This window comes from Jaculus jaculus, chromosome 12 (assembly GCF_020740685.1).
Source record: "Jaculus jaculus isolate mJacJac1 chromosome 12, mJacJac1.mat.Y.cur, whole genome shotgun sequence".
NCBI lineage: Eukaryota > Metazoa > Chordata > Mammalia > Rodentia > Dipodidae > Jaculus > Jaculus jaculus.
In genome coordinates this window covers 52,502,861-52,525,092 of record NC_059113.1, presented here as the reverse complement: position 1 = coordinate 52,525,092, position 22,232 = coordinate 52,502,861, and the positions used below count along the sequence as shown (strand labels likewise).

The following is a 22,232-nucleotide window of genomic DNA, read 5'->3' as shown; positions in this document are numbered from 1 at the left end:
AGGCTATGTCACTTTCCTGGGACACACAGCTTTGGAAGCTACTAATGCATACAGATCCTGAGGTGACTGGGGAGCAGGATGATGGTTCCATAGGTTCACTTCAGCCCACATGTCTGATTGCTGGGCACCCTCCCTCCTGTTCCTCTCTCCAGCTTCCTGCAGAGGTGACCCTGGAGACTTTGAGCTCCTAGGTCTCACTGCCCTTGAGCAAGAGTAAGAGCAAGGAGTTCTGAACTGCAGGCAGCTGGTTTGATTCTCTAGAATGTGCCCCTCCCCCACATGGTTCTGGTCAGGAGCACATACTCTGTTCAGTGGGACAGGCACTGCCCTAGGCTTTAGAGAAGGTGGCAGACCCCTGCCAGGCTGCCACCTCCACTCCTGCCATGATTCCTCTCAGTTTCTAAGATGGGTCCTATTCAGGCCAGACCCTGGTGTTGAGGAACAGTCCCCCCTAGCTCTTGCAGTGGGAATGCCCTAGAGATCCAGGGCAAGTGAGCCCTCACCAAGCACTCCATCCTTGAGCCTCCTCCTTTTCTGCCTGAACAGGGACCATGCAGGCAAGGTTGGGAGCCTGCCAGGATTCTATCTCTGGCACAGCACAGGCCGAAGAGTACCTCATCTCTTCATGCATTTTAGAAAAGCCAGACAACTGGGCATCCTATTTATTTTTAACGTGAAATGTAACGTCTCAGTGTTGTTCAATGTTCAGTGTTGGTCCAATGCAAACAAGCAGACAGGAGCACAATGTGTGCCAAGTGCTACCTGCCCTCCATTCCCGGCATGGCCCTGGGCTCCCTGTGCCAGGCCCATCATCTGAGCCCTGGAGGACAAGAGTACAGGGGATTGTTCCTTCCTCAGCCAGACAGAGCATCGGTTATTCAGGCAACTCTGTGGGTCCTGCAGGTGGTAGCACCCGCATCTCATACAATCCACAGATCTCGGGACTGCAGGACTCCTGCTACAGCCATCAGGGGCCAAAGCCTGTTCACAACTGGCAGACTGGGCACCCAGAGCAGCACACAGGTATCCGTCCAGGGTAGGAGGCCCTGCTCCCCATGCTCACACCTGCGCTTCTCTCCAGCCAGGTGAGCAAAGCAGAGAGGTGCCCCCAGCACAGGGGCCAGGACTGCCGGGGTCTCCACCAGTCTCCTATCTCCTAGGGTCAGAGCAAGCCCAGTAGCAGCTCCAGGTGAGGGCAGGCAGCTGTGCAGTGGCTTCATTTTGTGATAACAGCAAGCATGTGCCAAGCCCTCACTCTGGGGCTGGAGAGATTGCTCAGTGGTTAAGGCACTTGTGTGCAAAGGCTAATAACCCGTGTTTGGTTCCCCAGTACCCACATAAAGCCATATTCACAAAATGGTATGTGTCTGGAGTTCTATTTATAGTGGCTGGAGGCCCTGACATTCACCCATATTCATTCTTATTCTCTCTTCTGTCTCTCTCTCTCTCTGTCCTTGCAAATAAACACATAAATAAACTCTCACCCTGACAAATGCACTATGTGGGTCACTAACAACCCAACAAAGTGAGCATGGGTCCTTAGCTGTTGAGGGTACTAGCTCCCCTACTCATTGGCCACAGTGTGCAATAGTCCTGGGGTCAGCAGGTCTGGGCTCCAGTCCAGGTCCCATTGCTTTCTGGTTATATTACCTGGGCCGGCAGGTTAAGCCTTGACTCTGGCTTCCCCCAGCAGTACCTGCTTCGTGGAGTTGCAGCATATTGGCTAGGGCCTCAGAGGGCAGCTCTCCCTGGGGAAGATGCCTGCTAAGTCTCCCCATTGCTATCACTGCACAGCCACACACAAAGTGAGGGCAGGAGGCCAGGGACCTTGGGCTGGATGCCACTGCCTTAGAGCAGCATGGCAACCTTGCAAGGCCATTTGGCTTTCCAGAATGTGCTCAGCCTCTGCTGATTGGCCCATAAGACCTGTCCACTAGCCGAGAAGAAAATGATATCCTGCCTTTGCCAGCCAACTCTGCCCCTGCTCAGTGTCTCAGAGCTTTCCTCTCGAGGCTGCTCTCTTCACACCATAGCCCTAAGTTCCTGCAAGGAAGGGAAAGGTGGCCTCCCCTTAGCCAACTTCTGCACTCCTCTGGGGTCCCAAGCACCCCATTCCCTAGTCCTCCAGCCCTGCCAGGCAGGTGGCCATACTCCTGCTTGGCCTGTAGCCAACAGTGGGCCCTGGTCCCCAAGGAAAGTAGAAGTGACAGAACAGAATGAATTGTGGCCCAAGAGGGAATGGCCAGGGGTTGGGCTCTGCAGTGCCTTCCTGTCTGTTCATGCCATTAATGCCCAGTGAGGAGACTGGCATTTCCTCCCTTGGCTGGCTGGGCAGCTTTTCTGAATCCCACAGAGGGCTGGCCTGGGTAGCACCATCCAGCAGCAAGGACCAATGTACCTGAGCCAAGAACAGCCCAGGCCCTTCAGTAAGGGCAATAACCCTTCTCTATGCCCCACAAAGTCTCCAGGGACTTCTTGTCCAGCATCAGTCCAGAGTAGCCCTGCAGAAAGCCAGCTGGCCAGGCAGCCTCCACTCCAGGGCCTCTCCTCTGAGCCCCTTCCCACCTGCCAGTGCCAAAGCTGCTGCCATCCCTCCCTGAGCTCGCTGCAGGCCTCTCTGCTCTGTCTCCAGCTCCCACACAGCCAGAAAGATTTCCCCAAATATAGCAGCTGAGCCATCCTGCCTTTAAGACCCTCCTGTCAGCAGTGGCGGGCAGCTCTCTTAGAGAGGCCCAGGCCTCAACACAGACCACGAGGCCCACACTCTGACCCCAGATGTCCACTCAGCAGCAGTCTGTCCTTGCCCTGGGCTCTAGGCACTCTGTCCACACAGCATAGCCCTCAACCCCAAGCCCTTTGTATGTGTGGCACCTTGACACACAGCCTAGCCTTCCAGTCAGGGCTGCAGTGGCTGTTCTTCTCTGGCCCCCTGCCAGGCATTTTTGGCTCTTTGAAGTGTTTTTTTTTTACTTAGGGTTATACAGGTAACCTCCAGCTCGGCACTGCCATACTTCTGTATGAGGGAAGGTGGCATCTTCTATGTTTCCGAGCAGATCCATGCCAGGCTTCATTCCTGATTCAGACAAGCCCCCCAGTAACTCGTTTTTGGATCTGTGAGGGAGCAACATGCAGGACTGAGTGCTCTGCACACCCTCATTTCTTCCCTCATAGCTGCAACTCTTCCTCCAGGGGAGAAGTGTCCCCACCAGTCTTGTCCTCAGGCCCGGCTGAGCCGCCGAAAGCCCATGAATCAAGCTGACATTTCCATTACCCAGAAGATGCGTGTGTGGCCGGGACCAGTGCTGTAGCGGGAGTGATGGGATGACCACTCATCACAGCCACCGGCCCGGGAAGTTGGCCCAGGTTGTCACAAGGCTGGAGTCTGCCCCTCAGCCTCAGCCAGGGCCAGAGCATGGTCCCAGGTTTCAGGGGAGACACAGACATGTGACAAGAGGGTAGCATGGAGCCGCAAACACTGGAGTGGTGGGAGGTGCAGGAGTGATGGCATTAGCAAGTGCATGCTGTTTTCTCCCAGCCCGGCTCCGTGATATGAGCATGTGTACCACGTAGTTAGTGGGCAGCTCTCAGCTGCATGATGTCAGCCTGTGTGTGCATCTGTGGGGACAGTGCCCTTGGCCATAGTAAGGTATTGAGTACACCCCAGCACAAGCATGCTCAGTGTAGCTCCAGGATAGCTGAGGCTGTGGACAAGTTGATTTGTGGATGCACATCAAAAGCCAATGGCCATTCCTTAAGCGTTGGGACAAGTTTGCTGAGCACAGGAGGGTGAGCTAGGAAAGCTGTTCAGAGGGGTGTGTGCTTCCCCTCCAGGCTTCTGTGTGGTGTGTGATGCCCCCAGTGCCCCAGCTTTCAGACCAGGTGACACCTCCCTCCAGCTTCAGGCAGGCATTGGTGTTTGTTCCCTGCTTGAAAACAACCCTCAGAATAATTCTCAGTGATCCGTGGAATTGTTCACCTGGCCTGCCTGGAAGTATTTCTTTTTATCTGGCCAGCAGCCTTCCTGCTGTACTGAAGACAGCTCGTTTCCAACTCCTTCCCAGAGAGTACAGGAGAACCTGAAGCCTGATGATTCTGTGTCCCTCCTCCCTCTCTTTTCTCATGACAATGGCCCTTATTCGAGCCACCCACACACCATAGCCACAGACCACTTGCATGATTATTTATTAAGTATTTTTCTTTAAGCCAACTCTCCTTTGACTGAAATACCTATTTTGGTTCATCCTAAGCAATAGTGTCTGTGAAGTGCCTGTTAAACATTTTTTTCTAATACACATTTACATAAACACAGCTATTAAAATAGATTAAAATTTTGCCCATGTGTCAACTAAAATCATTTTCTGGGCCTCCTGGGGCCTATCACCAATGCCACAAGGACCCTGGGTGACAATCAAGAGCTCCAAGGTGCCTGGCGGCCGGGTCTGATTCCCGCCCATGTCCCTACCCAGACCCATGTCACAGTGGCTCCTGCTTGTATGAGGCCAGTGCCAGAACTCTCAAAGCTGATATTCAGGGCCTTGTATCTGGACTGCTTCCAGCCCCACACAGGGGCTCAGTACTGGCTGCATGAGCGAGATGTGGACGAGCTCTGGATGAATGACCACAGGCTTGAGTGGACACAGGAGCATCTATCTCCCCCATGTGCACCCAAGACACAGGACACCTGAAGCCCAAGTCTCCATCTTCCTCATCTTCCTCATGTTCCTTGTGCCCCCTGTCCTGGTAGTCCCTCCTCTGTGGCTCCTGAATTGGCCCACTGGATCCCATCCAGGCCCCTCTTTCCTGAGGGACAGCCCTCTTCTCTCACTGTGCAAGGATAGAGGAGTGTTTGTCTTTCTCATCTGTTGCAGTCCAGAACTGGGCACCTTCCTAGATGGCACACCTGGACACATCTCATTCTGCTTTGAGCTCCTGATGCCCTGACAAGACTTTGAAGCCTCCTCCAACCTAGCTCCCCGCCTCTGCAGCGACTCCCTATATACTCCTCTGGCCCTCCTTTTGTTTCCCATCTGCCGTCTTGGCCATTTTTAAAGTTCTCCATTGTCCTTCCTTTCCCTCACTACCTGCCCATGTTAGCTTGGATGGCCCAGCATGTGCTGCCTATGGTCACACAGCCCTGACTTGGTATGATAGCAAATGCCAATGAGGTGCCTACCACAGGTCAGGCTCAGCTCTCAGTGCCCATGTATGTCTGCCCACTTCAGCTCCCAGCAGCTGGAAGAGGTAGTTATAACGAAGAGCCCCATTGGAAGGATAAGGCAACCAAAGCACAAAGGCTGAGGAGGTGGGATCAGAACCAGGCAACCTAGCCCAGAAAGGGGTACCGTGCCCAGTGCTTTGCACACTAAACTATCTTTGCCTGTATCCTCATCTCTCTGCCTCTCTGTGGGCTCTGTAACAACAAGTGCCTGTCTGGAGACTGCTGTGTCACATGTTAAGGGCCTACTGCAGTGCTTGGCACAGAGTAAGGACACAGTGACACATGTACATGGACAGATGCCTTGTGGCTGGCTGGATGAGGGTGTGGCTAACACATGGAGAGACAATGGCTGTATGACATCTGATAAGAGGAATGGCAAGTGATGGATGGATGAAGACTAGGTAAATGATGGATAGATGGATAGAAAATGTATGATGGATGATAATGGATAATGGATGGGCATATGGATGTATCATGTGTGGATGGGTGACTAGATGGGTGATGAGTGGATGTATGGACCTAGATAGATGATGGGTGCTGGCTCAATGGATGCATGGGTGGGTGGGTAGATGGAACATGTGTGGATGGATGATGGATAGGTGGATGGATTATGTACAGATGTAGGGGAGTGGATGAATAGATAGATGATGGATGGGTGGGTGGATGAATGATGGATAGGTGGGTGGGTAGTAGGATACTTGATAGGCAGATGATGGATGGATAGACAAAGTGTTTATGGATGGATGTGGGTAGATGGACAATGGATGGCTGGATACATAGATAATTGATGGATGAGTGAATTATGGATGAATGGGTAGATGGATAGGTGATAAGTGGGTAGGTGCTGGCTAAATGGATGGGTGGTGGTAGCAGATGAGTGAAGACTGCATCCTGCTCAGCTCTGTCAAACTGTAGAAATCCTCTTGGGCAGAGATGGAGCTGGGAGACAGACCCAGTTCAAACCTGCTCTTTTAGGCAAGTCATGTCCTCTCTGGACCCTGTGCCCTACTAATTATTGTAGGAATCCTCTCCCTAGGCTTCTGAGCCTGAGGTTTCATGTAAAAGGATTACAAGGTGGTGTGACTTTGGTCAGCCCCCAGGAAGCTCGGGGTTTCTTCAGCTCCAGCTTAGAGCCTGGTCTAAGGCTGGTTTCTTGCCACACTCAGGATCCCAGCAGCTCTGCCCATCTGTCTCCATTCTGCCTTGGATACAGGATCAGGTGGGCTCCTGTCTTGTCCAACCCCTGGGCATCTGAACCTAACCCCAGAACATGACACATGGCAATTTTTCTCACCTTCAGGATCCTTTCAGTGACAGGGTGAGGCATTGGTGGGGCATCCAACCCCACAAACGGCAAGAGAATAGGTTTAACAAGCATGGATTGAGCCCCTGCTGTGTGCCTGCTCTGTGGCCCCCTATAATGCCAGCTACTACCCCTTCCTATCCCCATAGGACCCTGCCCCTCTAAGCACTTCCTTGGGTCCCTATTTGGCTGTGCATATCTGTATTTGGTGGCCAGTGCCTGTGTCCTTCCTGCCCTTCCAGATGTACCAAGCAGGGCTCCATGCATGATGCTGACTGCTGTCCCCAAGTCTCTGTGAAGCCAGCACAGTCCCTTGGGCCATCTTGAGGGCCTTGTGACCCAGGCAATGAGCACAGGACAGGCCTGGTATCTCCAAGGCTGGAGGCAGAGTCCACAGCACACAGACCAGGTTTCCGGGGCACTGGGTTTCCAGGTCTTGTGGGAAGGGGTGGTGCCAGCAACAGCAGGAGCACTGGGGCTGGGCCGGGTCTACATCACACCCAGTGTCCCAGGACCCAGCACTGGCGGTTCAGCTCTGGCGCCTCATGAGTGAAGCTCCGTGGCCAGGAATCTGCCATGTGTGGCTGGTGCCCTGAAAGAGATAACGTGGACATTGCTGAAATCCCCTTTCCTCCATCCAGGCCATCTGGGCCTACATCACCCACCCTTGAGCACACCTACACCTGCTTATAGTACTTCCCACCACCAGCCAGCCACCAACACACCAGATCCCGGCCAGTACTTGATGCCATCAAGTGACCAGCCCAGCAATGTGCTCACCTATGCATGGCCTTTCTACTTGCCATCCCACCTACACACCACCATGGCACATGTCCACCCTCTTCCCATGTCAATAGCACACCCATCAACCCCCTTTCCCATGTCCACATCCACCTCTAACCCAGATATCTTATCTTCCAATCCTTGGACTCAGTGTACTGCTGAGTCTGCCCACCCACCTACCAGCATGCTTATTTACAGGCACACCAGCCCATATCAGGCCAGCTATCCACCAACCCATCACCCATTGCCTTCCTTCAACTTTTCCTTTATCACCCTCTAGTAGCTCCACTCAGCACCCATCCACTATCCACCCATCCATCCATTTGCCCACCTGTGCATCCACCCACCTACCCGGCCGCACAGAGAATTGAGGACAGCAGTCAGCATCCTGCATGGAGCCCTGCTTGGTACATCTGGGAGGGCAGGAAGGACACAGGCACTGGCCACTCATCCACACATGCACCCACCTGCTTACTGACCCATCCATCTGCTCTACCATACGTCCGCCTACCCATCCTCACATCTATCCCAGGCCAGCCACCCCTGTGGCCTCTCTCTGCTCAGGCCCTCTCTCCTACTCACCCTGACAGTCAGGCTCCCTGTGGGTCAAGGAGATAAGAAGGTCAGAAGGCATGGCAGAGATGGGTGACTCCTGCCCCAGGGCCATATGCACATACATTGTTGAGCCCAGGCTGACTGTGAGAGGCTCCTTGTGCACCAGGACAGGGAACAGGCACTGTCTCCACCCTTCGTCTGCCTGCCACTGCCCTGCTCTTAGGGGCCTGGGAAACAGCAGAGCAGAAGGCCCCTCCCTATGCCACACTCCCCTGCCTAATATGCTGATTGGTTTGCAGAAGATAAAACCCCTTCCTCCCTCAGCTGTCCTCTCAAAGACTCGCTCACATACCTGAGTTGTTCCTGCCACTCTCACTGGGACATCCAGGTACCAGCTGTTCAGTGGACCCCTCAAGATCCAGCTTTAGTTGCCTTCCCTGCCCCCTCCCGCTGTCCCTCTGGTAACCTGCCTGGCATTCTTTCCTACCTCTCAGACTTTCTGCCACTCTACAGAAGAGGGTGCTGAGCCCTATGAAAACCAGTGGCTGCATTAGCCCCTTAGTCACATGGATCTGGACAGATCAACTGCTTCTGATTTCAAGATTCACCACTGAGAAAATTCATGCAAGTCATTTTGATTTCCACACTGAAGTTGAATAGATGCAGATATGCTTGTCTTGTAGAAAACCCATTCACCAGGATGAGAACTCCCAGAGATGCTGAACTCTTGCTAGCACACCTCTAAGGACAGAACTGATTGCTCTTCCTGCATCCTCAGAGCTGCTTGGCTGTTAAAAGATGTTCCCTCCTAACAAAGGCTGGGAGGAACAGCAAGGAAGGTGGTTGTACCAGTGGCGGTGTGTGTGTGTGTGTGTGTGTGTGTGTGTGTGTGTGTGTGTGTGTATGTTCGAGTGAAGTTTTCCCTTTGGCTTTTTTCCCCTTCTGTTTTTAATATTCTTTAATGTCAGTGTTTTGTAAATTTTACTACACTTTCAAAGAAGTGGGACACATTTTGCAAACATTCTGGAATCATTTGGCCTTGAGGGGAAAAACACTTGTTTTGGCCCCAGTTACTGAAACAGTTGCAATCTTTAGAAACACTTGTTGCCAAGATATAGGTGTTTGGGATTTTTTTTTAAATCAAGAAGAAAATATTTGGTGCATAGAAAGGATTGATTATTTTGTCTAAGTGTGTATCTAGGAGCCACGAGCATGCCCTCATAGACACTGGCAGGCATAACTGATGGTGGCAATGTGGAAAGCGAGTATGTCATTGTTTTTTAGGAAAAAGAACCTTGATCCTTGAACATCCTGAGTTGAGTTAAGATGAGGCTTACTTGTCTGTCCCCTTGGTCACAGGCCACAACGCTCAGAGCTGAAGCTCTTCTCCCTTCCCCTGCCTTCCTGAAGACGCTCTGGGCCCAGAGCCATTGGTCCTGTGGCTTATACTTGCCCACAGAACCCTGCCCTCTTCCCTAACAATCGAGAGAAAGCTTTATGCTGGTGGTTCGGGAATCCCAACTCAGGATTGCCTCCCAGACCACCACAGATGTATGGACTGAGCTTGGTAAGAGCTTCTCCCACTTCTCTTCAGGTGATACACATAGCTCTCTGCTCAATCCCTCTTCCTCCAATTCAAGGTTAAGGCACTTGGATCTAATAGTCAAAGGTTCAAAACTATATTCAGATCTAACCGAGGTTCAAATCTAAACTCCATCAGTCATGAGCTATAGTAATTATTTACTTACCTGAGAGAGAAAGCAAAAGAGAATGGGCACATCAGGGCTTCTAGCCACTGCAAACACACTCTAGATGCATTACCACCTTGTGCATCTGGCTTTACGTGGACACTGAGGGAATCATACCTGAGTAGTTTGGCTTTGTTTGCAAATGCTAAGCAATCTCCATCCTTATAGGAATTTTTTGAGAGAGAGAGAATGGGTGTGCTAGGGCCTTTTGCCACTGAAAACAAACTCCAGATACGTGCACCCCCTTATGTGACATTGTGCGCTTGCCTCACTGTGCATCTGGTTTATGTGGGACCTGGAGATTTAAACATGAGTTCTTAGGCTTCACAGGCAAGTGCCTTAACCACTAAGCAATCTCTCCAGCCCTATAGAAATTTTTTTTAACCTATGTGGATTTTTGACAAGTAACCTCACTCTCTGACCTGCAAATCGATTTGAGATACAGAGAAGTCAGAAGGCTCATCAGAGCCCTTGCACAGCAGCCCTTCATTATTCAACCTCGCACTGATGGCGTGGGAATACCAAAACATCAGCAGTATGGTGGGGTTGGTTCAACAGAGGCTCATTAGATGAAAGAGATTTGCTTCATTTGGAGAGTTAGTGGCAAGCAGTTCTATATTCCTCTGGGACTCTACCTCCACTCTAGGCTTAGCAGGGCCTTTGACTTGTAGGAGACTCTTGAAAGATGTGATCTCTCATTCTCTCATGTTTTCCTTGCTGTTGTTTTTGTAACAGGCTCTCACTAGGTTACCCAGGCTGGCCTTATCCTCATGATCCTCCTGCCCAGCTTTCTGAGTGTTAGGGTTTCAGGCAGGCACCTAGCCCTTTCCCTTAGATCTGATTTCCTCCAGCCCTAACTCACTCTCCGTGGGAAACCCCTGTCTAGGGCCCACTTCAGGATCTGTGTACTGAGGCTAAAGCACATCTGATGTTCCACAATGAACTCATTGGGCTTGAAAGACCTTTCAATGGTCAATTCCACCATTTATGTACACAGGGGGAAACTGAGACACTCAGAAGGGAAGTGACTTGCTCAAGATCACTTTGTGTGATAGTGTGAGGGTTGACAGTTCCAAGAGTGGACATGTGGCTAGTACTGCAGCCCCCACAGTTGCTGGAGGATGAGCTGGGCCCTTTGCAAAGCAGCTCTTGGTGGTGGCAGGGGGGAATGACTTCACTCAAGAAGAGATAGGGTGTGGAATGTGATGGAGAATGGAATTAAAGCTGGCACTGAGGCATCTGGCTCTAGGGACATAGCAGCTAGTGTCACCATCATGGTCCGAACGTCTTCAGTTCAGAGTGCCCCTGGCTGCCTCTCTGTATATCTCTATCATGAGGGGTTTTAGAGACACCATCATATTGGAAATATCTGTCCCCTTGTTTCCTCTTCCTCTCTCATTTTAGGTTCCATGTCACATGAGGACAAAGGCCAGATCTATTGGTTTTCACAGTGGCCATCCAGCCCGAGCCCAGTGGTGATAACACACATCTGTTGAGTGAATATTCAGTTGTGGGCTGGAGAAGAACAGCAAGCTACGTGGGGCCCAGGTGGAGGAAGAGAAGGGGTTCTGGTCTAAAGATCAGGCTGTCTTAGGAGGCTGGAATAAGTTCATCTTGCTCTGCCTGGGACCCCATGTTCCTGGGCCATAACTTTCCCATTGTCTCTTTCTTACATCTCAGATCAGACTTGATTCTCTTTCACCTGCCCGTCCTTCCCAGAGTCACGAATTCCTCAGTTCCTTTATTAAACACATACAGAGTGTCCGAAGCCATACTGGATGCTGAGTTGCAGACACTGCCCACTGTGCTGCCCTCTGGTACTCACAGGGTGGGGAGGGAGACAGACAGTAGTGGGACATGAGAACAAACCTGCTACAGATGTCCCTGTGCCAGGCCCAACTCATTTAACCTGAAACCCATGTGTAAGGTGCCATTGCTGTGTCCACTCACAGGGCAGGAAGCTGGACCCACCTAGGAAAAGTCCTTTGTCCAAGGTGTCCCCGCTGCCATTTGAACCCCGGCAGCCTCCCTCAAAAGACTATACTCCTAAGTGCCCCACCATTCAGTGGTGGTGATCCTGACTGCCAAGAGTTGGATTTGTATGTGAGGGAATCTCCACAGATGACCCCATTAGAAGAGCTCTCATATGACTAAGGCATGGGGGTTGATTCACTGGTGAATTCAAAATGTGCCTAGAGTACTGGGAGGGATGGACGTGGGGAAAGTGAGGCTGACTGGGGTCACCTGTAGTGTAACATTGAAGGGTATCTCTTGACCTGTCACTGCTTTCTGGCTCTTCAAGGTGGGCACCTCTGCCCCATCTTGCTGATCTACCATGACGCTTATCCAGGACCACAGTGATAGGGCCAAGAAAAGAATCTTCTGACACCATGAGCTTTCCCCCCTCCAGCTGCTTCTGTGAGGTACTTTGTCACAGAGAGGAAAAAAAATGCCTCTTTGAGCACAGGGCAGTGGGACACCGAGAGGTGCGGCCCCTCAGCCAGGGTCAGGACCACACCCTGGAGCATCACTTTGATGGTGCTCACCAAGTTTGTTTCCTGCCTGGTAGAGGGAGGGGACAGGTCACTTCAGGCAGAAGGAACAGGGTGTGAAATGCATTCTTGGCAAGCTTGCCAAGCTTTTACAAGGTGTGAAAGCTCAGAATGTTACTGGGGGAAGGCAGGCAGCAGATGGCTGGAATCAGCGCGGCTAGTGCAGGAGACACTGCAGGTGTGGAGGCGAGGCCACTCATCCCGCCCCTCACACGCCCTGCCTTGTCATCAGACTCACCTGCTCAGAGTTCCCACCCATCATAGAGCCAGGAATGTGGATCTCCAGAGAAGTGGCTCACTTTTTGAGACAGGGTCTCACTATGGCACCGAGACTGGCCTTGAACTTGCAGTCTTCCTACCTCGGCATCCTGTGTACTGAGCCGGCAGGTGTGCCCAGCCACAGTCTGTACTTTGATAAGTGTCTCATCATTTCTTAGCAACAGATATGATTTAGGTACCTCTGCCTTGAACAAAAATGGTAGAAAAAAACAAGCGTGGTGGCACACACTGTTAATCCCAGGACTCGAGAGGCAGAGGTAGGAGGATTGCCATGAGTTCAAGGCTACCCTGAGAGTACAGTTAATTCTAGGTCAGCCTGGGCCAGAGTGAGACCCTACCTCAAAAAAAAATGGTACAAAAAGAAAACCAACTTAGAGTCCTACAGACCTGCAACCCGGGACAAGTGCCTGTGTTCTCAGAACTAAGTGCTCTCACTGAAAAGCAGAAATGCTCTCCGCCTCATGTGGATGGTGTGAGCCAAGCCGCTACCAGAACTGCAGGGTCCCCCACTGTCAGTGGTCACTGAGCTGCCACAATGGATGTGGTAGTGAGGTCTGTCTTTGTAACTTTACCGTTCTTGTGGGGAGAGATTAGAAACCCGCAAATTAGCCAGGAAGATCAGAAGGTGGGAGCATGCGACAGGAAGGAAAATGAGGCGGGGAGAGGATGCCAAGGGGGGCCCTGGTGAGAATTCTTCACTGCCTGATGTCCTCAGGGAGGGGACTGGCTTCAGGAGTGCTGGAAAGAGTCATCCAGCTCCCATCCGAGGAAGATGGATGGATTATTTAGAAGTTGCTGAAAAGCCCACACCAGTGACAAAGCCAACTCGAGGCTTCAGGCAAAGGCCACTCTGAGTTTAATCTGTGAATCAGCCACTTCAACTTCACTGAAAACTTGTCACAATGCAGAATCCTGCCAGACACAGTGGCTCATGCCTGTCATCCCAAAACTTTGAAGGTGGAATCGGGAGGATGGTGAGTTCGAGGCCAGGCTGGGCAACACAGGGAGGAGACCCTGTCTCCAAACAAAATGAAGAGCATCCATCTGACCTAGACATGAAATAGCAACTCTGCATGAGGAGCCTTGTAATCATCCTTTACTGGTCCCTGCACCCACACCCACTGGGTGACACTGATACTAATGCCAGGTGGCTTGGATCCCTTTGCCCTCTGACGCTTGGGTCTCAGATGTCCCCAAGCTCCATGCTCTGGGCCCAGCAAATTGGCTTTAATATTTATTTCAGAAAGATGGTTTGCTTCTATTTTAATAAAGGAAGCAACTCAAGCAGTACTCTATTGGATTTGATTTTGATCTAATCAAAATGCCAAGTTGCTCTGGGCCATGACAAAAAAAAATCTTTCTTGAAATTCCCTCTGCTGTTCTGAGGGCAGTAGTGGCCACAATCTGTCTAGACAGTGCTCCCAGAAGCCACCTCTGTGCTTGGCAAGTGACAGCCTCTTGCTGAGCCCAGCCTTCCAGACACACCTGGCTAAATCAAAAGCTTGTCTTAGGCATTGAACTTGACAGGTACCATCAGCTGCAAACCCCAGGTACCCCCCCCCAAGAGGATGGTGCAGACACCCAGACCATGTGGCACACCACTTCCATCAAATGTCATGTCTGATGTGCTCCTGAGCTAGCTACTGGTGCTGCAAAGCCCGGAAGGCAGGATTCAAAAGCAAAGTCTTTCTTCAGGAAAAAAAAAAAAAATGGCAAAATCCATATCACAGAAACCCAAGGAAAAGAATAGCAACTTTTGAGCCAGTTAGGAGAACCAAAACTTTGTTTAACTTTTTTATGTCAAAGTGGCTGCCGTAGATGGGAGGTGGCGGGAGACACACAGGGGCTCAGAGCCAACAATAAGCACCTACTGTGTGCCCCATGCTGTGGTGGGCTCTTGGGACATGAACAAGCAAACCAGACAAATAGCTTGCTCTGAGTTTATCAGAAACAACAAAACCAAGTGAGTAAGAAAAAGAAAACTCAGAGGGGGACGAACACTAGGAAGAATAAAACATGGTAAGAGTACAGGTGTGGAATAGGAAGCTAGTGAAAATTAAGAGACTCTCCGTGGAAGAAGTGGCTTTCTAGCTCAGACTTCAGCACGAGACCAAGTGAAGCACATGGTGACGTAAGAGGGCGAACATCCGGGTAGAGCAGCTGGCAATTGCAAAGGCCCAGGGTGTGAATAAGTTTTGCATGTCGCCGCTGCAGCTACCTGGAGCAGTCTGATAGAGGGGAGAGTGGGAGGCGGCAAGGTCAGGGGCTGGGGGCACAAGCTGAGCCCGCAGTGAGCAGAAAGAGCTGACTGCCAGCCGCGTCTTATCACCGAGTGGCTAAAGTGAGATGTCTGCTCAGCAAAGCCACCTCGTAATCCCTCCTTCTCAGGGCCGGATCACCATCAAAGAGCTAGCAGCTAAGTGCTCTGCAGAGCGCACACAGCAAGTGTTTAATAATGTGGGCTCCCTGACACCCTCCTCCCCCGTGCCTCCTGCCGGCAAGCCATCCTCAGCAGGATCTGAGCAGCTGCTCCACGCAAAAATATTGCAAAACTCGCCCAAGCAGTTCCAAAATATTTTCTCGGCAGAAACCCCACAGCAGCTAAGAGGCCGAATTCTGGAGACCAGCTGCTTCTCCGGGCTAGGAGTGCTCGCACTGGGCACCCATCCTCAGGACCCCACCTGGACACACCAATCCATCCACAAAAGTGGCTCTTCTCAGAGGTCCAGGAGTGGGCTGGGAGCCATACACTTGGGCTCAGTCCCTATGCTACTGTCTGGCCTGGTGACAAAAGCCCGGACTTTTGTTTTCTTTTCTGAGAAGGGTCTCACTATGCAGTCCAGGCTGGCCTGGAACTGGAGATCCTCCTGCCTTGGCCTCCTGAGTGCTGGGGTGACAGGTGTGAGCCACCACGCCTGGCCAAAGCCACAGTCCCAACCTCCCTGGTCCTTGCTATGCTGTCTACCATGGGGCTAAATGAGGACTCAGTGTCAGGCAGATATCAGGGTCCAAGCTGGGAACTGGCATTCCTGGTTCTGGATTCACTACATAGTCCAGACACCTTCATCAGGAAATTGCCCTCCATCGCTAGTCCCCTCTGTGCCCGAGATAAGGCTCTTTGCCATCCTGAGACCTGCAGGGACCCCAATGTGGTTCTTGACCATACTCTGTAGTGACAGCTTATGTCTTGCTGCCCTGCAGGCTTAGGGTTTCACAACCTGCCTTGCTCATCACTTTCTCCTGGGACCCAGGGAAGCCCATGAGCAAGTGAGTGCACGATGTTTTCCGTGTCTCTTTAGGATAACTAATGTCTTCCTTGTGGAACTGACACTCTTCCCTGCACAACCAGGTTTCTACACTGGCTTCAGGCTCCTTGGGACCATACAGAGCTAGGACCTTGCTGGCTGGCTGTCCATGCCACTGCTGTCCCCAGATGATCTTGCAATACAGTGTCAATGGTCCAGTCTCTTATCGTATCACAGCCCTCCTGCCCTGTGAGCTCCCTCCATCGAGCCACAGCCTTGGTGATGCCCCCTCACCCCACTCTCTGACTCAATAGCACAAAGCAGCAGGTACTTCTTGCTAGATTCATAAGTCCACACTGACATATGCCCTCGAGGGCTCCAGTACAAGTCTTGCATGTCCCCAGGATCCTCCCTCCACCCTTGTTCTCCTGGGTGCAATGTGGCACAAGATGGCCCCCCACCCTACTGCTCACCCAGAGCCTTCTGTATTGGCCTCAGGTGCCAGCCAGCAAGTTCATGCCTCATGCCCTGCAATCCACCAACAATGACTCAGAGAGTTCCTGTCACTGCTCGGGCAGCTCTGGACCTGTGTATCTTCCCTGACCTTTTCTACAATGACTCAAAGAGTTCCTGTCACCACTCGGGCAGCTCTGGGCCTGGGTATCTTCCCTGATCCTTTCTACAATGACTCAAAGAGTTCCTGTCATAGCTGGAGCAGCTCTGGGCCTGGGTAGCTGCCCTGACATTCTCTCCCCAAACCTGCCTCTTTCTTGAGTCCCTTCTCCACTGCATGTGTCACAATCTCCAAGCCAAGCAAACCACTGAGCTGGCAGACTTGTGTGCGTGAGGTAGGGGGAGGTGTGCTCCCAGGAAAGCCCAGGCTGGGCCACTCTGACAATGCCACCAAAGGACCACATTCAGGTACCATTACATCCGCCAGGAGAGGACAACAGCAAAAATGTTGGGGTTAACTCTGGCTTCTAATCCAGGCAGTCAGCTGAGAAATTTTGCAACAGATAAAGGTGGACAGTGGATAGGATGGATGTATATAGATAGACATATGATAGATAGATAGATAGATAGATAGATAGATAGATAGATAGATAGATAGAGGCAGACAGAGACTCCAAGTGAGAAGGGTGCCCAAGGGCAAGGGAGGGGATGGAGCTTCTAGACTCAACTTCCCTAGCATTTCTAACCTTCGGGCACAGGAACCCAGGTACAGATGGAAGTCACTGGAACATCTTTCAAGATCTGGAAGGTGTGTGCAGAGCACTGACTAACAAGGCTGTGTGATCTAGGGCAAGTTATTCCATCTCTCTGAGCCTTAATTTCATCATCTGCTAAGTATGTACAGCAAACCTGCCTGTGGGAGGGGTGTGGGGTCAGCAGAGTATGAGGTCAGTCCTCAAAAGCTGCAGTACAGGGGGAAGGGCAGGGAAACACGGTGGGTTCCACTGACATGGGATCATTTAACCTTCCAATGTCCACCAGCTCGTCCATGCTTTGGAAAACCACACTCCCAACTTTCCCCCTCTTAGCTCTCAGGAGCTGACACCTGTGGCTGCCCTGCATCCTTCCATACATGTCACAGGGTGAGGGGATGAAGTCAGTGTCAGCGCCACCAAACAAATCTTATCCAGCATCTCCTCCCTGCCTTGGCTGGTACCAGGACACTGCCCAAAGGTCAGAGGCTATGCCAGGTCAGGACTGCTCACTCAGCTGAGCCTGCAGCCTCATCTTCCCATCTCTGATGTGGGCCTGTGAGAGGATACAGGGTGCTGGCTCTCCATCTCCAGAGCTCCCTGGTCCCGCATCAGCTCCAGTCTGTAGCAGGAAGCACTTACGGGTGGGGTATCTCTCATGGCGGCAGGCTAGGTGGAAGTCTTCCTCCTCGCTCACATCGCCCTTCCCAATCCTACAAAGAGAAAAAGAAAAAGCCAAAGGCTAGATGACCATGAGCACGTGCAGCTGAAAAGGCACAAGTCCCTTCTTTCAGAAAACATTTTAAAAAGTGGCTTACCACCTATCTTCCCATGGACCCCTGTCCAGACCCTGTGAGGTGGACAGCACTATTTCCTTTTTAGCAATAAAAACCCCAGGCATTTCGGCTGGGGAGATGTAGCTCAGTGCATAAAGCGCTTACTGCTCCAGCCTGAGTCCCCAAGCTCACCCCACCCCGCTGTCCCGAGACCCCATGGAAAAATCAGAGTGGTGGCAGGTTTCCGTAATCCCAGCACCTTGATGGCAAGATGGGAGACAGAGACAGGAGAATCTTCCAGAAGTGCCCAGTGGTGCAACAACAATCACAAAAGAACTCCAGCAGCTGAACTAGGTGCAGAGAAAGCAACTGGTTCAAATGACAGCGAGGACTGGCTAGAAAAGCTGTCCTTTGAACTCCACATACTTACAGCAGCACACACGTGAACATGTGCATTCCCACACAACATTAAATAAACAAATACACTGCATAAAAACAGAAAAATAAATCGAGGTATTTGGAGACTAATAGGAAAGTAAAACCTCCTTGTTACCACACACAAATAGAATAACTGTACACTTCCAACTTGTGAGTCAGAAAGGATGTATATGTCACAAACGGTGTGTACAGCTTGACACATTTTCAAACCTGCACACTTGCATGCACAAAATATTAATGTTAGTTATTCCTACAAGGTGAGAAGGTAGGGGAGTAAACCTGGAATCTTTTTGCTTAATCTCATTTTCTGATTTTGAGGCAATGGACTCTTATTAGCTGTGTAAATTTCTTTTTAAAATTAAATGTGATATTTTACTTATTAATTTGAGAGAGAGAAAGAGGTAAATAGAGAAAGAGAGAGAATGAGCCTGCCAGAACCTCAGCCACTGCAAACAAACTCCAGACGTGTGCGCCACCTTGTGCATCTGGCTTTACATGGGTAGCAGAAAACTGAACCTGGGTCCTTTGGCTTTGCTAGCAAGAACCTGAACTGCTAAGCCATCCCTCCAGCCCTAACATTTCTTTTTTTTCCCCAAAAATATTTTATTTATCTATACACATGGAAACAGAGAAAGTAAGAGGATAACAATGAGAGAGGGGGACTAGACGCACCAGGGCAAATGAACTCCAGTTGCATGTGCCACTTTATGTGGGTAGCGGGGAATCAAACCAGGGCTGCAGGCTTTGTAAACAAATGTCTTTAACCACTGAACCATCTCTCCAGCCCACATTTCTTTTTTTTTATTTATAATTTTTGAATTTTTATTAATATTTTCCATGATTATAAAAAAAAAATCCCATGGTAATTCCCTCCCTCCCCCCTGACACTTTCCCCTTTGAAATTCCATGATTTTTATTTTGTTTTGCTTTTTTGTTTTTTGAGGTAGCGTCTTGCTCTAGCCCAGGCTGACCTGGAATTTACTATGTACTCCAGCCCTCATTTTTTAACTAAAGCAAAACACTTCCCAAACACAATTCCATGGGCACATGGAACATGGTCTCCCAAGTTCACCATGGCGCCAAAATGTTCTTCCCTCCACCAATCATAAGTCCTTTCTTTTCTTTTCCTTCTCTTCCTCCCTCCCTTCTTTTCTTTTGTCTTTCCTTCCCTCTTCTCCTTTCCTTTCCTTCCCTTCTTGTACCATAATGATAAAGTGCTCATTCCTCTTCCAGCCACAAGAGTTTCCCTTCTTTTTTTAAAAAAAAAATATATTTTATTTATTTATTTAACAGAGAAAGAGGGAGAGAGAATGGGTGCACCAGGGCCCCCAGCCACTGCAAATGAACTCTGGATACATGTGCCCCCTTGTGCATCTGGCTAATGTGGGCCCTGGGGAATCAAACCTGGGTCCTTTGGCTTTGCAGGCAAATGCTTTAACCGCTAACCCATCCCTCCTGCCCTCCTTTCCTTTCCTTTTTTTTTTTTTTTCAGTGCTGGGGATGAACCAGAGCCTCATGCACACTGTGCAAGGCTCTGTCAGCGAGTGCTCTGCACACATACTGCTCTCCTCTGGCGTCTCAGGACTGCCACAGCTCGGAGCCACTTACAGGTGGCAGAGTTTAAGAAGGGGGTGGTTGCAAGCTCCCTTTTGAACTCCAAACCTGGGCGCTCACTCCCAACTCTCTCTGTACCCACTCTTTTTGAACCTAGCCAAATCCCAGAGTCCAGATGTGCACCACATCGATGGCAACACAATCTGGGTCCCTGTGGCCCGAACCTCTGCAGTCATCACCTCATCATCCAACGACCCTCAAGGAGCTCTGGTTCAGCACCAGCACCACCCAGCTGCGCATCTGCCCTCCCTTCCCCTGCCTGCTTTCAGTTTTTGCTGAACTCTGCAGCACACTGGGCTTGCTCTTCCTTTTGACCTCTCTTGACATCACTGTTCTCTTGTCTCACATGGGACACAGCAGTCCTTTCCAGAGAAAACATAAGTTCCTCTTCCTACCCTCTTGCCAATCACCTTGTGGTTGTCGTTTCTGGATTTAGTTGTTGTCGTTGTTTATTCATTGGTTTTCTGAGGTAGGGTCTCACTCTAGCCCAGGCTGACCTGGAATTCACTCTGTATTCTCAGGGTGGCCTCGAACTCATGGTGATCCTCTACCTCTGCCTCCTGAGTGCTGGGATTAAAGGCATGTGCCACCACGCAGATGTTTTTAAAGATAAGGTTTTGCTATATAACCCAGGAGCTCTCCATCCTCCTGCCCCAGCCTCCTGGAGCTAGAATCACAGTCATGCCCTATCACCCCTGGCCCTGCTACCTCTCACTCAGAGTGGCAGAGCTAGAAGCTTGAGGCTGGAGGGGGCGATCTAGGGAGAGAGGTGAACGCCAAGTGATACTAAGTGTCCACAGTAGGACAGAAATACTCATCACAGCTCATTTTGGTCCCCAAAGATTGTTACTTCCTATATTACCTCATTCTCTGAGACCTTCCAAGAACTGTGGAGTCAGTGGAGGGTAGAATTGTTGGGCCTACGGTGAACTTCTGATGTAGTGGGAAGGCAAGCTTGCACCAAGATAGAAATGACAGGCCTGGCACAGAACTCTGCCATGCATGCTGCCTGGGTCCCAGCCAGGCCCAGCTGCCCAGCACATGCTCTGAACCATTCCTGCTCACAGATGTCAAGCCAGTGGAACAAAGGCTTATATAGTGATATCCAAGGCAAACTTTACTCCAATCTATGGAAGGCTGCCCTCTTATTTTCTTTCCGTCTCTTGGTGGAAGAAGGAGCAAAGTCCTACAGTCACAACTCCATGTGCTAAAGTTGCTTCCACTGACCTCAAATTCTGTCCAGTGACCCTGGATAGATGTTTTCACTGGCCTGGGCACCACACTGAGCAGGCCTGGTCTGCGGGACCCCCTGCCTGTCTTCTGGCCCTTGGGTGGTCACCTCACCTAGGATGCTGCAGGCCACATCCGCTCTGTCCCTCAGCCCAGAGCTTCCCAAACTTTAAGGGCATTTGAGAAGCTGGTTGACACACAGATTCTAAGTAGCAGGTCTGGCTGCATTTCTAACAGGCTCCCTGGTGAGGCCCTTGCTGCTGGGCCTCTGCTAAGCCCTGGCCTCCAGGCTTTCCCATGGAGCTCGTTACAGGTAGGCAGGCTCTGAGAACTGGGCAAAGTGAAGTCTGGGGCGCAGGACCCTCCTCCAACTCCCTTCCACCTTTCATTCTCTCTCCAGCTGACTGGTCCCAGGAGGAAGTGTGGAAGATCAGGGAACTCTTGCCAGGTCTTCCTCCCATCGTTCTTCTCTTCATTTCCTACTTCAAGGACCACCCTGTGTTTTTGGCTTCCCTCCAACGACACCACACGGACCAGCCCAGTCGTCACAGGTGCAGCGCTGTCTCTGAATCCTGTGGGCCAGACTCTTCCCAAGAATAAACCACTATTTTAAAGGACCCCAGCCCAGAGGTGACCTGCAGGGTGCTGCTGAGAAGTCATATTCCAGTCTTGATGACAGATGGGTAAGGTAGAGTTGTGATTGAACATGTCTCAGAGGTTACACACTCAGGAAACAATTTCAAAGGACAAAGAACACATCGATTGTTAAACGATCCATTTACAATGGAATGAAGAATGAAATTAAGAGGAATTCTGGCAAATAAACGACTGGCAGGTAGTAAATTAAGATTCCATAACATCTCATCAAAAGAGCTGTTCCAAAATAGGAAGAAATAAATGGGTTAATAAAAAGATCCCCCCCCCTTCCTGTTCACATTCTTTTGTGTGATCGAATCTTTTGAAAAATAACAAGAAAGGAGATGGTTACACACAGTGTCCACGCTTGGGCCTGACCTTTGCAGGTGGTTGGCTTTGCCTCCTGTTTTACACTATGGAGTTTTAAATTGAGCCCTAGATATTAGCACTTTGGGAATGACATGGGTAGAAGTCACCTCCTGGAGATACTGAGTCCCTAGAACGGGTGACATCCACACTTCAACCCCCTTCCAGACCCATCTTTGAAGCCTCCAATAGCTTCCCTCTGACCAGGACCTCATAGACAGTGTGAAGATCCCTTGATTTACCTCTGAAGGACCTTCCACTGCCCAGGCTGGCAGGAGGAGGGG

At 50.8% G+C, this 22,232-nt stretch overlaps 1 protein-coding gene across 3 annotated transcripts in view; it reads right to left on the bottom strand.

Annotated features, from left to right (window-relative positions):
• Nucleotides 1–4,165: 4,165 nt before the first annotated feature.
• Nucleotides 4,166–22,232, bottom strand: part of Gsg1l (GSG1 like) — a 233,133-nt gene continuing 215,066 nt past the window's right edge. For 2 of the 3 annotated variants that reach the window (XM_004668358.2, XM_045131933.1), the window contains 2 exons: nucleotides 17,531–17,601; nucleotides 4,166–7,113 (listed from right to left, as the gene is read on the bottom strand). In XM_004668358.2, the coding sequence (XP_004668415.1) occupies nucleotides 7,016–7,113; nucleotides 17,531–17,601 (169 nt within the window). In that variant the 3' untranslated portion in view covers nucleotides 4,166–7,015. Of the gene's footprint in view, nucleotides 7,114–17,530; nucleotides 17,602–19,548; nucleotides 19,563–22,232 lie in introns of all 3 variants that reach the window. The other variant, XM_045131932.1, reaches the window with a different exon arrangement.